The sequence below is a fragment of the Mus caroli genome, chromosome 10 (genome assembly GCF_900094665.2).
Source record: "Mus caroli chromosome 10, CAROLI_EIJ_v1.1, whole genome shotgun sequence".
NCBI classification, from domain to species: domain Eukaryota; kingdom Metazoa; phylum Chordata; class Mammalia; order Rodentia; family Muridae; genus Mus; species Mus caroli.
The window spans coordinates 121,296,913-121,315,617 of NC_034579.1; the positions used below are offsets into that span (position 1 = coordinate 121,296,913).

Below are 18,705 nucleotides of genomic sequence, written 5' to 3' on the forward strand. Positions count from 1 at the left end.
GTAGTTGTACTTAGCTGGTCCTGGGGCAGCAGAGGGAAGGGACTGAAGAGGGGTGCTGAGGTGAAAGATTGGAAGACCCGGAAAGATCAGCTAGATTTCGGAAACAGAAACACCCTCGGGGAGACCTGGGGCTCCCGGCGCGCTACGATTTCCTCGCACTAGCTGGGAGAGCGTTGGTCCCATGGCCAGGATTACGAGGTGCGATTTTCTCCGGCCCCCCGGAATCTGCTACCTTATTACTTCCTTGCTCGCTGGACTGTTCTTACCACCGGCTATTGCCTTCAATCTGGATGTGATGGGTGCCATACGAAAGGAGGGAGAACCCGGCAGCCTATTCGGCTTTTCGGTGGCCCTGCACCGACAATTACAGCCCCGACCCCAGAGCTGGTGAGTCACCGTACCCGCCCAGAGTCCCCAGGCTCAAGCCTTGGGCTACCTTTCTCCCAACTCCTCACCTATCCATCTCTCAGGTTTTCAACCGTACTCTGCCCACAGGCATCCCACACTTGAAGCCTTGCCTCCTATTGTCCAGGTCCTCAGACTCAGAGTCTTGCCTTGGGGGATGAGTTAAAGAGCAACATTCTTGCCAGAGACCCTCTTCCTTCTGCCTCTCCCTTCCGTTTGCATTCTTGCTCCAGCCTTGCATCTCTGGCTCCTCTTCTACCTCAGAGGGGTGAACTGCTCCAGGAAGGGAGGGTGAGCATTCTGCCTCTGCGTAGGGTGGACCGAGTGGGCAAGGGCAGAGTGGATGAGGGTGCCATGGGAAGCAAAGAGGAGAGAAAACAGAAATAGCTAACTGTCAAAGCATCACCATGAGATAGCGTGAGGACTGCAGGGCATGGAGGCCAGGAGTGGTGTGGCTTAACACAGCAGGGAGACTAGAGGAAGAGCTGAGAAGGCCTGACAGTCTTCAGTGATGGTCACAGACGGTGGCAGAGACTGTCTGAAAAATAGAGACTGTCTGAGCAGTAGCAAGAAATGGTGGCAGCTGTCACCATCATCGCCAGAAACAGCAGCAGTAGCAGCAGCAGCAAGATACAGTAAAGATACCACGCTGCTTCTGTTCCTCCTCAGGAAATTTCCAACTCCAGAAATCTCAGCAGTAGGGAGAGACAAGGAAGCCCTAGGTTGAGGAATAATTGACATTTTTTTTCAGGACCCTTGGTAGCTAGACACATTTGCAGTGTTTCTGAATCCTTGGTTCTTACTACATGTGACAGGAGGTGAGACCAGGAAGAAAGCTCCCCTCCAACTCCCCCCACCCCGCCCGCCAAAGGGCTTTCTCACCCATGGCCAATGCACAAGCCACATTTAAGTGTCCATTACTGGGATCGATGCTGTCCTTGGGGACTGTCTTTTCCTTGGTCTGGGGGCAGGAGACAGAGATGAGAGTTTATTTCTCACTCACTGGAGGTGGGGGTAGCCTTAATCTTTCTTCTTCCATTATTCCTGTCATCTGGGAGAAGGGTGAGCTCTCTAAACCTTTGGGAAAGATAGGAAACTGATGTCTCTAGCCAGTAGCAGGCTTCCTCTCCGTCTCTTCCTCTCTCCCCCCTCTTCCCCCCATCTGTTAGAGTTCCAGGCCTGGAGGCCTTTTTAGGACATGCCGAACTCTCTGAGTTATTTCCAGGCAAATTCTAGGTTATTTTTAATAGCATGGTCTCTTGTCATTTTCCCCTTCTCTAAAGGTGGCCCCTGATTCTGTCTCCCAGGGCCAAGTTAGGGATATTCCCAGAGGGGCCTGACTGTCTGGCCTCATTGCGCTCCAGCAGGGGGCATTCTGCTGACTGGGGGCACAGAGAAGCTGCCACCTTGTTTGGTCTCTCTCTCCCCTGTAGCGTCTTGAGCACTGATAGGAAGACTCGTTTGTTTTCATTCTAACTTAGGTAAGATTTTGAGTTCTATCCTTCCTACTTTGCTCTGTATTTGCCACCTCACTTATTCCTATCAACTGCAAAATGGAAGCAAACAATATCACGATCCCATCGGATCATTCAATAGCACAAGGCCTGTAGTGAGTGCTGAGAAAGTGTTCGCTGTTCTGGAGCCCTGGTGTTGGGATTCACAGAGCCTGAGAACAGTTTCACAGCATCTTGGATCCAGAGGCTTGCCTGGAGGGACCCCAGGCAGAGCCAGCCTTTCTGGACATGTAGTTTTCCCAGAGGGCCACTCAGACTGCACTAGGTCAGGGAGGGGCTGGTCTGGGGTTGAAGCTCTGGTAGGATACAGTAGTCGTGTGCTACTACTCACCGAACTCGGCAGCCAACATCACCCACACCCCACCCCTACCCCTTGCATTCACTGAAGCTTTGGTTACTATTCTGTCTGAAGGCCTGGGGTTGTTGGGCTCCCGGAGTGAAGCCATGAAGCAGAGTGTGGCTGGGGCAGAGGTGACGGGGTGTTCTTATTCCAAGAGGACCTGGCTGGGTTCTTTCTTCCAGGAGTAGGATTGGTCCTTTAGCTTCTGTCAATGTGAGCATCTTTGTTCCTTCCTGCACTTGGCCTTTAGGGGAGGTGTGAACATGCACACTCCTGCTTCTTGGGCTGTGCATGTGGGCACTAAGCAGTGGAGGCACTGGGTGTCTCCGTGACCCCACAAGAAGCATGAACTCAGTAAATTGGCACTTCCTATGGGGCAAGTACAAAGACAGATTAGGCTCCCTCCACCCCTGTACCCTCTCCAACAGAAGATGTTCTCTGCGATTGCAGGTTGGCACACTGCAGACTATGAGGGCTCTGTTTACTCAGGGCACATCACCTAGATTTCCTAGGGTGTCATTTTCTCCTCCTCTTTTTACTTTTCTGGCAACAGGCCAGGCAACGACTGACCAGGTAATTAGGCAGATGTGGTTGTAAATGGGGGCAGGCTGCTTAAAGTGTGTGAATGAGGATGCACATCTGGGAGATAAGAGTTCTTATCTTACAGGATTGTGAGAGCCAGTGGGAGAATGCTCATGGCTCCTCCCCTAGGAATCCAATCAGAGAGTGCTAAAGGGTAGTTCCTCCAACCTCCATGTCTAGCCCAGGGCCTGACCTATCGTAGGTGCTGAATAAATATCATTTTCTTGTCTTACCTGACTTAGGGCTTGATGTATAATGTGGCATCAGTAAACGGTCGTGACATGAATGATGAACATATGTCGTCTTTCTTCCTCTTCCCTCCATTTTTAAAAGATTTTTTTTTTGCTTTATATGTTTGCATATTTTGCTGATGTATGTTCGTGTACTGCATGCATGTGCATGGTGTCTCTGAAGACCAGAAGAGGGTATCAGATTCCCTGGAACTGGACTTAAGTATTGTTGTGAGCCAGCATGGGAATGTGAGCAGTACTGGGAATAAAACTCAGTCCTCTGCAGGAGCAACAAGTGTTTTGTTTATTTATTTATTTTTATCTATCTATCTATCTATCTATCTATCTATCTATCTATCTATCTATCTATCATCTATCTATCATTCATCTATTTTTTTAAATTAATTTTTAAAGGTTCATTTATTTATTTTATGTATATAAGTACACCATTGCTCTCTTCAGACACACCAGAAGAGAGCATCAGATCCCATGAGAGATGGTTGTGAGCCACCATGTGGTTGCCGGGAATTGAACTCAGGACCTCTGGAAGAGCAGTCGGTGCTCTTAACTGCTGAGCCATCTCTCCAGCCCTATCATTTATTTTCTTGAGACGGGGTTTTTCTGTGTAGCCCTGGCTGTTCTGGAACTTTCTTTGTAGAATGGGCCAGCCTTAAGCTCACGATCTGCCTGCCTCACCCTGCAGAGTGCTGGGATTAACATGTGCACCACCACATATGGCTTACAACTGCTCTCGACTATTACGTTATCTCTACAACCCCCCATCCCTTCTATTAAAAGACCTATTTTTAATTTTTTTATTTGTGTGTGTGTGTGTGTGTGTGTGTGTGTTCTTGGTGCCCGTATAAAATTATGTGCACAGAGGTCATAAGAAGGTGTTGAATCTTCTGGAGCTGACATTACAGGCAGTTGTGAACCACCTAGGGTGAGTGCTAGGAATAGAACCCAGGTCCTCTGCAAAAGCAGCAAGCCTTGACTGCTGAACCCTGTTTCCTGCTGCGTGCTCTCCTGACCCCCGCTTGACACTGGCTCTGATACGGGATGACAGCTGCTAAGAGACGGCAAGAGTTGTGGGAACCTTTCCCCTCACCCTACACGGTCTGGCGCAGTGCCCCACAGATGCCTGTCAGTAATACTGTCCGACAGTTGTGGGCTTCACCCCCAGGATGGGACGTGGAAGAGTGTGGGAGAGAGGCCTTGAGGCTCGTCCTGCTGCCTGCCATTCGTGAGCCTTTTCCTGAAGAGAGAGGATCTCTGTAGCCATCTGGGTATCAGTTACTTCATTTTACTTCTCAGTCACTCCTGGCTTTGGGGTCCAGTCCTGGGGGACCCAGGCAGCCTCCATTCCCAGCACAGTCCCCCTCTGGGGAAGACACTTTGGCTGTAATCATGGAAAATTGTTCTGCCAAGAACGTTGTAGCTGAGAAAATGGCTGAGGGAGAAGACTGGGTAGGGGTGGAGGGAGAGGGGAAGAAAAAGCTGTGGATGGAGAGGAAGGTCAGATGGGAAAGGGGACTCTGGATATGGGGAGGGACTCGGGTGAGGTTAAAGGCTATGAGAAACCCTTCTCGACTTCCATGCCAGTGTGCATGACTGAGTTTGGGGTTCATTGGGCCACCGGTGGGTAGGGTCTTTGTTGGACACATGGCAAAGGGGAAGCAGATCCATTTCCAGCTTCTTGCCTGGCCCCTGAAGCTGTCCCTGAGCCACTGTGCCAGTCTGTGTGCCCGTTGCTCTTGTCCCAGGCATTCTTGCAATTTTGGCGGGGTGTCAACTGGACCAGGGTTAGGGAGGAGGGCAGAGTCTGAGGCTGGGGCCAAGTAGGGGGTGGGGAGCTTGTCGGGAACAGGTGCTGGGCAGGGCAGCTCTCAGGCTGGCAATGCCGGCAGGCTGCTCTGGCTGGCATGTGTGTTCCCATGTATGTATCCGTGCTATCTGTTGGTTCTTTATGTATAGAGTAAGCACGCGTGTGACAAGATTGTAAGGCTCAGGTCTGTTAACCTGTCCTTGTCAGGATTTGAGGGAAACTTTTAATTTTTGACTTTTAATTTTTTTTTTCTCTTTAGTACTGAACACTCTGCTTGGCCCTGAGGAGTTGAGGCCAGGGGAGCTCCAGGGTAATTGGAACACTCTGGACTGAGTCTAGCCCTTGTCCTACCCTACAGGCTGCTGGTGGGCGCTCCCCAGGCCCTGGCTCTTCCTGGACAGCAGGCAAACCGCACCGGAGGCCTCTTTGCTTGTCCCCTGAGCCTAGAGGAGACAGACTGCTACAGAGTGGATATCGACAGGGGAGGTGTGGCCTTGGGAGGGTGGAGTAGGGGCAGTGTGTGAAGAGGCAGGACTTGGTCTCCTGTTCCCTCCCCTGATTCCCAGTGTCTTTGCCTCAGCTAACGTGCAGAAGGAGAGCAAGGAGAACCAGTGGCTGGGAGTCAGTGTCCGGAGCCAGGGGCCCGGGGGCAAGATTGTTGTGAGTACTACTCCCTGTGACAATGCAGAAATTATGATGATGTGTGTACATTGTGTTCCTGTGCACAGGAGCACCTTCAGAATACTAACTGGACACATGGTGTGGTTCCTAGAACCACTGGGTGATACACAAAAGTGTAAGAGACGGCTCTGTTCCTTATCCATTTAAAAATATTTGTCTGTGATTTAATCTACTCACCTACACATTTGTCATAGCACTGCAGACTGTTTTCTTATTTTCAGACATTATGCTAGTTTCTGAGAGAGGACTCATGAATACAGTTAGAGGTCCCGACCCTGCCAAACAGCTATGGAAATTCTTTCTGGCCTGGGACTCAACGATATCCTCCTGCCTCTGCTTCCTAAGGGCTGTGATTTAAGTTGTGTGGCACCATGCCTTTTAGTCATGACCTCTCTTTTTCTCTCTCTCTTTCTCTCCCTGTGTCTCTAACTAACATTCATAGAAACACAATTATCAATAGAAGACTGAATGTAACTAATGTTAACTAAAATGGTCTAGTCTCTAGTCCACAAGCCCAAAGGAAGAGTAGAAAAAAAGGACTTCTTCAGGCATGGTGATCTGAGTCATGCTTCTGAAAATTGGTAGTACTCAGAGACGAGGTATCAGGGTATGTCCTTCTCAGAGGTGATGTCTTATAAAGGTCTAGGGACAAAGACTGGGAATGTGATTCAGCAAAGTGCTTGCTTTGCAAGCATGGGCATCTGAGTTGGATTCGTAGAATTCACATTAAAAAAAAAAAAAAAAGCAATGTATGGAGGTTGTGTTTGTAACTCCCATATTAGGGAGGCAGAGCCAGCAGGATCCCTGGGGATTACTGGTCAACCAGTCTAGCCCATTTGGCAGGGCCCTGGTGCCAGCGAGAGACCGTGAACAGCTTTTGAAGAATGACACCTAAGGTTGTCTCCTAATTTTCACAAGCACCTGGCATATGTGTATGTACACTGATATTGTACACATGCACCCCTGCACATATCTGAATGAACACACACACACCCCAAACTTATACACCAAACTTAGCATGTTGCAAAACTGTTATACAATCAGGGAAGCACACGTTTTATGTGCTGTATCCAGGTGGAATGCAGGACAAAGCCATCTTCCCGTAAGTGGCTACAGGTAGGTTACTAGATAAGGACTTCACACTGACTGGGGACTATGTGTCAGTGATACTGGTAGAGGTGTGTGTGTGTGTGTGTGTGTATGTGTGTGTATGTGCATGCATACAGGCTTGCATGGGTGTGTCTGCCATAAGTCTGCATATGAACAGCAGATATGTCCCTGGTAAACAGGAAATGACCCGTTCTTCCACTCTTTCATAGACGTGTGCACACCGATATGAGTCTCGACAGAGAGTGGACCAGGCTTTGGAGACTCGGGATGTGATTGGCCGATGCTTTGTGCTAAGCCAGGACCTGGCCATCCGTGATGAGCTGGATGGTGGGGAGTGGAAGTTCTGTGAGGGGCGCCCCCAGGGCCATGAACAGTTTGGGTTCTGTCAGCAGGGCACAGCTGCCACCTTCTCCCCTGACAGCCACTACCTCGTTTTTGGGGCTCCAGGAACCTATAACTGGAAGGGTGAGTCACTCGCTGGGGAGGGTGGAGAGGAGACCAAAACCTCCTCTTACCTCAGAGATGGGATCCCATCTCATAGGATGCCATCCATTGCTGGCAATGGGTCAAGCATGATCACAAGTTGACCTGGGGCATTGCCTGCCGTGCCTTTCACTCCCGTTATGCTAGCATGTAAATGAATGGGGGTACCTATTCTCCATCGCATGGCCATGTGTTTATCTACATGTTGGCATGAGCTCCCATATACACGCCTGGGCCAGGGCCTGCATGCTCCAACACAGCAGCCCACATCTCAACACTGCCATTTCCGTCTCTGCACGCTGCCACTGGCTGAGCTGACACTCGGTGAGTGTGACTTTGGGGGACCCCTAGAAGCTTGGGCTAGGGAGATGGATGAGGTGGGGCTGAAGAGAGTGGGGCTGCCCATGTGCCTGTTCAGCAGAGTGTGTGGCTTGAGGGGGTGCCCCTTCCACCTTGAATACTAACAGGACTGTCCTTGCAGGCACGGCCAGGGTGGAGCTCTGTGCACAGGGCTCTCCGGACCTGGCACACCTGGATGACGGGCCCTACGAGGCGGGGGGCGAGAAGGAGCAAGACCCCCGCCTCATCCCGGTCCCTGCCAACAGCTACCTTGGTAGGGACCCCTCCCCGGCCCAGGATCACTCTAACCCTCTGTTCCTTTCTCTTGCCCTCTCTCCATGTGCCCATCCTTCTGTCTCTGTCATTGTGTCTCTGGCTTCTTGGTTTCTCTCCCTTTCTTCCTCTCCTTTGTCCCCTTTCACCGTCTTCTGGCCTTTCTATCCGGCTCTGTCTGTACCTCGTGCTCTCTTCTCCTGCTGTCCGTTTCCCTGGTGTCTCTCCCCGACCTGCTCCCCACAGGGTTGCTTTTTGTGACCAACATTGATAGCTCAGACCCTGACCAGCTGGTGTATAAAACTTTGGACCCTGCTGACCGGCTCACAGGACCAGCCGGAGACTTGACCTTGAATAGCTATTTAGGTTTGTAAGCTCCTGCGCCCTGGGCCCTGGGGTTTGGCCCTGGCCTTCCCATTTCCCCTTTAGGGAGTATCCTTTCCTTCCCTACCCTCCCCTAACACATGCTCAGGGAATCGCATATTGGGCACAAACTGCAGAAGAGAATTAGGTCCATCAATAGGCCTGAGAAGAATAGGTCTCGAAGGTGATAGTCTTGGGGGATGTAAGTCAAGGGTCTCTAAGGAAGAAGACCCAGGTAGAGTGAGAGGACCAGGGTCAACCCTGCTTGGAGTGACCTTTAGGGAAGTTCCTCTGAGTGGTGGATGGTGACTTGGGTTGGAGAAAGCTTTAGCCTTTTGAGTAAGCCCCTCATAGCCATTTATAGCCAATTCTGCATATCAACATGGATGAAACGAGGTCCAGGAGACATTTGGGTGAAGCAAGTTCTTCCTTGACCCCTGGTTTTCTTCCCATCTATGTAAAGATTGCCTTCCCCTTGGCAGGGTAGAAAAGATTGGGAGGGGATGCATTGGATGTCAATGGACCTTCTGGGTGTGTAAGATGGGAGGAGTCTCCCTCTTCTTCAGTTCCCCAAGTTGGGCATGAATGGTTGGCTCTTGTTGCTATGCCCAGCCCCTCTGACCAAGTCACCAAAGCTTCTCTGTCAGTGCCTTTCTCTCTGCTCCATGACACCTCTGTGTCATATCCCGTGTCTCTGACCAGGAGGGCTGCAAAGATTTCTAGGCCCTGGCTGGGGAGGAGGAATAGTCTAGCCACAGTGGTGGGGACTGGGGAGAGGCAACTTTTCTTTGTGGCTCTCCAGGGGCTCACCTGGCTTCTGAATGTTGGAGAATCACTCACAGTAAGCGATTCCCTCACCTAGGTTTCTCCATCGATTCTGGGAAGGGTCTCATGCGCTCAGAAGAGCTGAGTTTTGTGGCAGGGGCTCCCCGTGCCAACCACAAAGGGGCTGTGGTCATTCTGCGCAAGGATAGTGCCAGCCGCCTGATACCTGAGGTTGTGCTGTCTGGGGAGCGCCTGACCTCTGGCTTTGGCTATTCACTGGCTGTGACTGATCTCAACAATGATGGGTGAGATGGGATAGGGGGAGTGTCCCTGGGTCCAGGAGTGCTTTCCATGCTTTGTACTGGGTCCTTTGGTTTAGAGGGCTCCATACTGTCTCCTTTCTCCACAGCTGGGCAGACCTGATTGTGGGTGCCCCCTACTTCTTTGAACGCCAAGAAGAGCTGGGAGGTGCTGTGTATGTGTACATGAACCAGGGTGGCCATTGGGCAGATATCTCTCCTCTCCGAATCTGTGGCTCCCCTGATTCCATGTTTGGGATCAGTTTGGCTGTATTGGGGGACCTCAACCAAGATGGCTTCCCAGGTATGACTGGTATTAGGAAAACTCGGTGTGGGGAGGGGCTGAGAAGGTAATGGTATCCCTCAGAGATCTGATTGTTTTAAAACTCAGGCAAGTTGAGCTAGTGTTATCTGGAGAGAGTGGCTAAGAGGATTTTTAAATGATGTATGTAGCTTATCAATGAAACTGGCAACACATTCTACAGGATTGAATGAGGGGAATTGGGTGTGGACCCTGTCCATCATCCTCCACAGCCTATTATCCCTTTTCCTTTTCTCATGTCCCCAGACATTGCCGTGGGAGCTCCCTTTGACGGAGATGGGAAGGTCTTTATCTACCATGGGAGCAGCCTGGGGGTGGTTGTCAAACCTTCACAGGTGAGAGATGTCATTCTTGTTAGGAGATGGTCCTGGGTGTTAGCTGCAGTGGGCAGGGGAGGGAGGATTGGGAAAATGGGGCCCAATGAGGCTGACTGCCTGTCTCCAGGTGCTGGAGGGTGAGGCGGTGGGTATCAAGAGCTTTGGTTACTCCCTGTCTGGTGGCCTGGATGTGGACGGAAATCACTACCCAGACCTGCTTGTGGGCTCACTGGCTGATACTGCTGCTCTGTTCAGGTGAGCCTCCAGGCTATCAAATCCCCTTGCAGGTGTGGCCTCATTCCAGTCTCATACTTGGTCCTGCAGAGTGTGCTCAACTTCACACTCTCTCCGTTCTCACCCAATGAACTCTCTATGTCCAGGGCCAGACCTGTTCTACATGTCTCCCAAGAGATCTTCATTGACCCCAGAGCTATCGATCTGGAACAGCCCAACTGTGCCGACGGACGCTTGGTCTGGTGAGGGGAGATTAGAAGGGTGGACTGAGGAGGCTGCCAGTGGTCACTTTCCTTGCCTCTCTTTGCTAGTTTGTGTCTGGGCAGTGGCAGCAATGGGGCTTGGGGTCTTGTTTGCTAAGGAGTCTCCCTTTGCCCCACAGCGTGGACATAAAGATCTGTTTCAGCTATGTCGCTGTGCCCAGCAGCTACAGCCCTAGTGTGGGTGAGTAGAGATCTCACCTACCGCTCACTCCGATGGCCTCCAGGTGGAGAGGAACAGAATCTTCAGCCCACTCTCTTCCCTCTTCTTCCTCCGTGCCACAGTCTTAGATTATATGTTAGATGGGGACACAGACCGGAGGCTCCGGGGCCAGGTTCCACGTGTGACGTTTCTGAGCCGAGGCCTGGATGACCTCAGGCATCAGTCCTCCGGCACCGTGTGGCTGAAGCACCAACATGACCGAGTCTGTGGAGATACTGTGTTCCAGCTGCAGGTAGCTGCTGACTTCCGGGTCCTTGCTCTTCTGCAGCACACCCACACCTAGCTGTCAGCTCTCGGTTCCCAGGGGTTGGAGAGATTGCTCAGCAGTTAAGAGATTGTGCTGTTCTTGCAGGCCACCCAGATTTGGGTCCTGGTACCCACCTTGGCTGACTAGTGGTACCCTGTAACTCTAGCTTCAGGAGCCCTGACAAGCTCTTCTGGCTCCTTTGGATACCTGCATTCATGTGTTCATTATATGTATGCGCGCCTATGCACGCACACAGGCACATGTGTGTGCACGTGTACACACATACACACACAATTTAAAAAGTAAAAATTCTTTGTACTTGGAAGCACATATACTAAGATTGGAATAACAGATAAGACTAGCAGGGCTTCTTCATGAAGATGACGAAGATGACACCTAAACTAGTGAAGAATTCCATTTTTTTTTTTAAATCCAGGCATTAAATGGTTTTCCTTTCGAGCTCCTTTTTGCCTTGATGCCTGATTTTTTTTTTTTTAATGGAGTGTCCTGGAACTTTTTAATACAGGCCAGACTGGCGTAAATAGGAGATCCTACTTCCTTGGCTTAGCTTTGAGAGCTGCCTTCATACATCTGTGAAAGGAAGGCTGGCATTTCACGGGGGTGGGTGGGGGTCTGGTCTTTAAGGCTGTTTACTGCCATGGTCTCTCTTTCTTTTTTTTTTATCTTTATGTAAATTTATTTTCTTATTATTGTACAGAGATTAATACCTAATGCAAAACTTGTGTGGGTGTATCAAACAATATTAAACAACAGCAGCTATTTTTTTTTTTGAGACTGGGTTTCTCTGTACAGCTCTGGCTGTCCTGGGTCTCTCTTTCTTATCCCCACATGCATTTCCATCTGCGCTTCTGTTTCCCTCTTTTAATTTACAAGAGTCTTCAGTGTACTGATGGGGGGGGGGCCTTAATCAGGGCTGGGACTTGGGAGTTGTTCCAGTGAGAAACAATCTTTCCCTTCCAGGAAAACGTCAAAGACAAGCTACGGGCCATTGTGGTGACCCTGTCATATGGTCTCCGAACCCCTCCATTAGGGAGGCAAGCGCCTGGCCAGGAGCTCCCCCCTGTGGCTCCCATCCTCAATGCTCACCAGCCCAGCACCCAGAGGACTGAGGTGAGCATGAGGGACATGGAGCTGGGATGGACAATGGTTCTGATATCTCCACTGTGACACCTGCTCACAGCTCACAAAGCTCTTTCACACAGTACAACCCTATATATGTCGGTGATGTGATACCTCAAAGGCAACATGTCTCAATGTGTGAGAGGACGATGCTCCTAGTGTGAGAGGACGGTGCTCCTAGTGTGAGAGGACAGTGCTCCTAGTGTGAGAGGACAGCGCCCCCTAGTATGAGAGGACAATGCTCCTAGTGTGAGAGGACAGTGCTCCTAGTGTGAGAGGACAGCGCCCCCTAGAGTGAGAGGACAGCGCCCCCTAGAGTGAGAAGACAGCTCCTGCTCTTCCACTCCCTGTAGTCACGCAGGTCTTAGGATAATCAAGGCTCATAAACTACCGTGCATTAAATCATTCCGTGAGAAGGGGCAGCATGAAGCTCCATGCATGGTTTTCTTGGCAGCTCAGTGACCATACCCTTCACTGTTTCTCAATCTCTGGGATATAGATTGTACAGTCTGGGCTGGACAGCGTGGCCTGCCTACGGACCAGCCTGCTAATCCTTACAGCAGTATGGCAGTATTCACTTTATTTTACAACTCAGAGAGGTTAAGAGGCCAGCCCAGTGTCACACAGTTAAGTGCCAGTTCTGGAGTTGGTGACACATTTGACCCCTTCCTGCCTTAACCTTAGAGATGATCTTCTCCTAGATCCACTTCCTGAAGCAAGGCTGCGGTGAAGATAAGATCTGTCAGAGCAACCTCCAGCTCGAGCGGTACCAGTTCTGTTCCCGGATCAGCGACACAGAGTTCCAGGCTCTGCCCATGTGAGAAGGGTGGAGAGGGTGCTTGTAGAGGAAGAGGGGAGGGGCCAGGGCTCAGAGTGGTCAGGCAGAGGCCCTGACTGGGAAGAGATAACGATTCTCCTAGTCTGGATAATGCCTTGTGTTCTGTGGACACTTTGTTACACTCCTTTGTGAGGTAGGGCTGGCTGGCTCCCTGTTAAGAACTCAGAGCAGAGGCTCAGAGATCTTGCTGTTTACACAAGGTCAGAAAGTGGTGGAGTTAGGGTAAGGATGGAGGTGCTGCGGAAAGAGCTGGCTTGCTACTTGGGGGACCTGGAGTGGGAGGAGAGGCAGTGTGTACTTGACTGGAGACTGGGAAGAGAGAGGTCACTGGTGAGAGGCTCAGACTCTATAGTGAGTTGGGCTCTGTCTTCCAGGGATCTGGATGGAAGGACCGCCCTGTTCGCATTGAGTGGGCAGCCGTTCATAGGCCTGGAACTGACAGTCACCAACCTGCCCTCTGACCCTGCCCGGCCTCAGGCAGATGGGGATGACGCTCATGAAGCACAGCTCTTGGTCACCCTCCCAGCCTCTCTACGGTACTCAGGAGTCCGTGCTCTGGACTCTGTGGTAAGAACCTGGGACAGGGCACAGTGGGCGGGGTCATTTAAATTTTTTTTTTTTTTTACTTTTGTTCTTTCCTTCTTTCTTTTCTTTTCTTTTTTTTTTTTTTGTAGTCATGAGTCCTATTATGATGTTTTCAGACCTGTATTTCAGTGTGCTTATCTGATCATAATCACTCCCAATACTCCATTTTAGCCATTGTTCCATTGCTGTGAAGAGACACTATTACTATGGCAACTCTCCCCCTTCCCTCTCAATCCCCCTCCCCTGAGACAGGGTTTCTCTGTGTAACAGCCCTGACTGTACTAGAACTCAATTTGTAGATGAGACTGGCCTCAAACTCACAGAGATCCACCTGCCTCTGACTCCAAAGCACTGGAATTAAAGGTGTGTGTGACCGTACCTGGCCCTTGCCATGGGCAACTCTTATATAGGAAAGTATTTAATAGGGACTGGCTTACAGTTTTGGTGATTTGGTCCATTATTGTCATAGTGGGAAGCATGGTAGCACGCAGGCAGATATGGTGCTGGAGAGGTAGAGGAGAGTCTACATTCTGATTGGCAGGCAGCAGGAAGAGAGAAAGAGAGACTGGGCCTAGATTGAGCATTTGAAATCTCAAAGCCCACTCCCAGTGACACATTTACTTCAACAAGGCCACACCCACCCCAGTGAGGCCACACCCACTCCAATGAAGCCACACCTATTCCAATGAGGCCACACCCACTCCGAGGCAACCCCTCCTAATAGTGCCACTTCCTAATGACCAAACATTCAAATATATGAGCCTATGTGGGACATTCTTATTCAAAACACCACACCCTCTTTTCTCTTCCCGTAGTTCCCCCCATGCTTATATATCTTCTTAGAAAAAACATACTTTGTCTTTCTGCATCCAGTATTAACCTGTCTTGTTCCCACTTTCTTTAGACTGCTTTCTACTCCCAACATAGTCTCCATTTTGTGTGTGTGTGTGTGTGTGTGTGTGTGTGTGTGTTTGAGACAGGGTCATAGCATTGGCTAACCTGGAACTTGCTATATAGAGCAGGCTGGCCTCAGTTGACAGAGATCCACCTGCCTCTGCTTCCAGGGCAGTAGAATTAAAGGCATACACTACCAAGTACCAAGCTTGGACCATATGTATATTTGAGACAAGGTTTTTCTAAGTAGCCCCAGCTGACCTTGAACTTGTGTCAGTCCTTCTGCCTTAGCCTCCCAAGGGCTAGAGTTATAGGCATATGCCACTCTAGATAGACAGACAGACAGACAGACAGACACACACACCCCACATACAGGTTTATATATATTTAGGTTCCACATATGAGAGAAAATATGCAATATTTATTTTCCCTACTATCTTTTCATGTGCTCCCTCAGGCCCAGTTTAGAACCCTTCCCCCCATACAGTTCCTCCACCCTTCCACTTTTACATTATGTGTATATTAAAGCTAAATTTCTTTCTTTCTTTCTTTCTTTCTTTCTTTCTTTCTTTCTTTCTTTCTTTCTTTCTTTCTTTCTTTCTTTCTTTTTTTTTTTTTTCTTTCAAGGCAGGGTTTCTCTGTATAGCCCTGGCTATCCTGGAACTCACTCTGTAGACCAGGCTGGCCTCAAACTCAGAAATCCACCTGCCTCTGCCTCCCAAGTGCTGGGATTAAAGACATGTGCCACCACTGCCTGGTGAAACTAAATTATTATAGGAGAGAAAATGTGATGTTTGTTTTTCTGAGTCTGTCTTGTTTTGCTTAACATGGCAATCCCCAGTTCCACCCGTTTCCCTGAAGATGACAGTTTTGCTCTTCTTTATGGCTGAGTAAAGCTCCATTGTATGTACATGTGAGGTGAGATCTTGAGAGCTTCAGTAACCCAAACTGACCTATCCTTCCCTCCCCCATCCAGGAGAAGCCGCTCTGCCTGTCCAATGACAGCGCCTCTCATGTCGAGTGTGAGCTGGGGAACCCTATGAAGAGAGGCGCTCAGGTTGGCATATCTGGCTTGTGCCTTGAGTGGCCCATGCTTAAGACCCAGCCCTCCCCTGACTCACCTGTCATTCCTCACTGGGCAGGTTACTTTTTACCTCATCCTCAGCACCTCTGGAATCACTATTGAGACCACAGAGCTGGAGGTGAAATTGCTGTTAGCCACGTAAGCCTGGGGGCAGGTCGGGTCACTTAGAAGGGCTTCAAGTGTCTCATGGTGGTTCCTGTGCCAACTGCCCACATATGCCTATGTTCACATGTCAGGATCAGTGAGCAGGAGCTGGATCCGGTCTCCGTTCGGGCTCATGTCTTCATTGAATTGCCGCTGTCCATTTCAGGGTAAGTGTTGCTTGTGTGGGCCCCTCTGCCACTCCCGATCCCTGCTTTGGGCTCTGCCTTACCTGGCCTTACCCTCCTGACTCCATTTGGCTGGACCCCAGGTCTCTTTATCCCTTCTTCTTGTCCTTCAACAACCAGGGTGGCCTCTCCCCAGCAACTCTTCTTCTCTGGGGAGGTGAAGGGTGAAAGTGCCATGCGATCTGAAAGGGATGTGGGCAGCAAAGTCAAGTATGAGGTCACGGTAAGCATCCCGCTGTGTGGCCCCTCCTTGGTCTCCTTTCTTCTTGGCATAGAGGATAGGCTGTCGAAACATGTCTCAAGGTATAGGTTCTTTCCCACATGGTGGTCCTGGGGTTCCAACACTTCTGCACTGGGTAGACAGCGCTGAGGATATGCTGGTGCAGGAGTCTCAATGAGTCCTCTAGACAGGCCAGCTCTCCTGCAGTTCTGAGAGGCCCTGGGAACTCAAGGAAGACCCTCTGCTCAGGGTCCAGCTGGAATGGGGTCTTGGGCAGAGTTTATACCTTTCCTTAATACTTCACCCTGGCTTGACCTAGTCCCCCTCACACATGCTCAGCTTTGCCTAGGTTTGGTATGAGGAGGGAATAATGCCTGATCTAGACTGTGCAGCTTTGGTGATGCTGTGTTTCCTGAGCTCCACCCCTCAACCTTGCTCCTCTCTCTGGATGTATCTGAGCTTCATTTCCTCACACTGCTTTGGACCCTGTAGGTCTCTAATCAAGGCCAGTCCCTCAATACTCTGGGCTCTGCGTTCCTCAACATCATGTGGCCCCACGAGATCGCCAATGGAAAGTGGCTGCTGTACCCCATGCGGGTGGAGCTGGAGGGCGGACAGGGGCCTGGCAAGAGAGGGATCTGTTCCCCAAGACCCAACATCCTCCAGCTGGTGAGGCTTAGAGGCGGAGTGGGTGAGGGGCCTGGGGTTGGGGAGAGAATTGGGAGGAATGTCATGCAGCTGGGGGAGTCCGTGTGAGTGGTGGAGTGGAGATGCCATCTCACGGTTGCCGTACTTGGAGGGACCCCTTCTACTCCTTCCTCTTCCCTGTCCAGGATGTGGACAGCAGGGATAGGAGGCGGCGAGAGCTGGGGCAGCCGGAGCCGCAGGAGCCTCCAGAGAAGGTGGAGCCTAGCACATCCTGGTGGCCAGTGTCCTCTGCTGAGAAGAGAAACGTGACTCTGGTGAGTCAGTGTGGGTAGTGCAGCCACTGGGGTGCATGAGTGGTAGAGGGACCGTCACAGGTGCACAAAATGTCTGGGAGCTTCCGTGGAGGTCAGCCCGACAAGGCGCTTGAGCAAACAGCAGAAATGAGTCATCCAGACAGTCTGCATCCCAGCTGGAGGAAGAGAGTGCCGGTGAGGCAGTTCCTGACACCTCAGACTCTGCAACTGCCCACTCTAGGGCCAGCTGGGTAGCCGGGCAAGTGATCCTGCCCATTTATATAAAACATCACGTGTCCTAAGGGCTGGGATGGACTCAGTCTCTTGCCTGCACCTTCCAAGTGCTGGGATTGCAGGCATGTGCCACCGGGCTCAACATTCTGTTATCATAATTAAGGTTACGGTATACACATGAGGTTTGCTAAGCTCTCCTTTTTGAACAATTTTGCTTCTTGTTTTCGCATGTAGTTTTGGTATTTAGCTGGGTGAGATGAAGGCTCTATGCTTGTTCCTCCTAAGGTGGTGTTGACGGTGAGACTGTGGTACAGATGTCAGTTGGAGACACTGTGGGTAGAGGTAACCCAGGCATGACAATGTGGGCAGTACAGACCTGGAGATACTTGGCCCTTCTCTGTAAGCAGTCAGTGTACTCTCTCACATCCTGTTCTTTTCTCTGGGAAGAAGCCTCCCCATGCCTCTTTGACACTCCAGGCTAAAGAACGCAGGCAGCTGTGCATCTGGAACTAGCTGCTGCTGTAGTATATTTACATCTAGTTCCACCTTTCCACAGGGCCGGCAGCTCTGAGAGACTCCTGGTTAACAAGCGCTCTCTCTCTCTCTCTCTCTCTCTCTCTCTCTCTCTCTCTCTCTCTCTCTCTCTGATTTTACTAGTCAGGGTTTTCTCTGTGTATGTAGCCTTGGCTGTCCTGGAATTTGCTCTGTAAACCAGGCTGTCTTTGAACTCACAGAGGTCCTTCTGCCTCTGCCTCCTGAGTGTTGGGATTAAAAGCGTATGTCACTCTGCCTAGTTTAGAAACAGAGTCTTGGATTATGAGCATGTGCCACCAGACCCAGTTATTTATTAATTGTATTTATTTTTATTGCAGAACCAAGCAGCCCATTATTCCATAAAATACAATGTGTTCCCTCTTTACTTAGAAGGACTAGAGATCAAACTAGGGCCTGTGTATGCCAGACAAGCACTCTACTACAGAACTACAGCCCAGATCCTCATTCTCTTGAGAGGGAGAAGGGATGTCTTGTTATATAGCCTGGGCATCCCTCCAATTTGCACCCTTTGATTTCCTCTCAGATGCTGGAATTACAGGCATGTGTCCTTGTGCCTGGCTTTATTTACTATTTACTTCTCTGTTTTTATAATGTGATTTTATTATTTTGATGTGTATCAGTGTTTTGCCTGCCTATATGTATGTGACCCATATGCACACAGTGCCTTCTTTTAGAGGCCACATGGGTGACCGTGTGACATTTTTCTACCCGTTTCTGGCTCATTTCACCTCATGTATTATCTCAGATTATTTAGAAATATTTTTGGAAGATTTATCTTATGTTTATGAGTGTTTTGCCAGCATACATGCATGGACATCATATGTGTACCTCGTGCCTATGGAGGTTGGAAGGAGGCTTTGGATCCCCTAGAACTGGAGTTATGGGTGGTTGTGAGCTGCTGTGCGGCTTCTAGGAACTGAACACAGGCTGTCTGCAAGCGCAGCCAGTGCTCTTACCTGCTGAGCCACCACCTATTTCCTTCACTTGGATTCTTTTTATATACAATAAAGGCAGGAGATAGCTTTGCCTCTTAACAAGCTGACTAAAGAGTTTTGAATTACTCAAAGTAGAAA

The 18,705-nt window shown here is 50.2% G+C and overlaps 1 protein-coding gene across 6 annotated transcripts in view; it reads left to right on the top strand.

Moving 5' to 3' along the window:
• Itga7 (integrin subunit alpha 7) overlaps positions 1–18,705 on the top strand; it is a 25,302-nt gene continuing 6,597 nt past the window's right edge. The window contains exons 1-22 of one of the 6 annotated variants that reach the window (XM_029482650.1): positions 1–387; positions 5,255–5,382; positions 5,477–5,556; positions 6,897–7,152; positions 7,652–7,783; positions 8,029–8,148; positions 9,008–9,215; positions 9,320–9,513; positions 9,778–9,866; positions 9,976–10,103; positions 10,229–10,324; positions 10,465–10,526; positions 10,628–10,797; positions 11,794–11,943; positions 12,654–12,769; positions 13,165–13,357; positions 15,246–15,326; positions 15,412–15,491; positions 15,590–15,664; positions 15,803–15,905; positions 16,395–16,571; positions 16,736–16,864. In XM_029482650.1, the coding sequence (XP_029338510.1) occupies positions 182–387; positions 5,255–5,382; positions 5,477–5,556; positions 6,897–7,152; positions 7,652–7,783; positions 8,029–8,148; positions 9,008–9,215; positions 9,320–9,513; positions 9,778–9,866; positions 9,976–10,103; positions 10,229–10,324; positions 10,465–10,526; positions 10,628–10,797; positions 11,794–11,943; positions 12,654–12,769; positions 13,165–13,357; positions 15,246–15,326; positions 15,412–15,491; positions 15,590–15,664; positions 15,803–15,905; positions 16,395–16,571; positions 16,736–16,864 (2,973 nt within the window). In that variant the 5' untranslated portion in view covers positions 1–181. The other 5 variants (XM_021173693.2, XM_021173694.2, XM_029482649.1 and 2 more) reach the window with 5 other exon arrangements.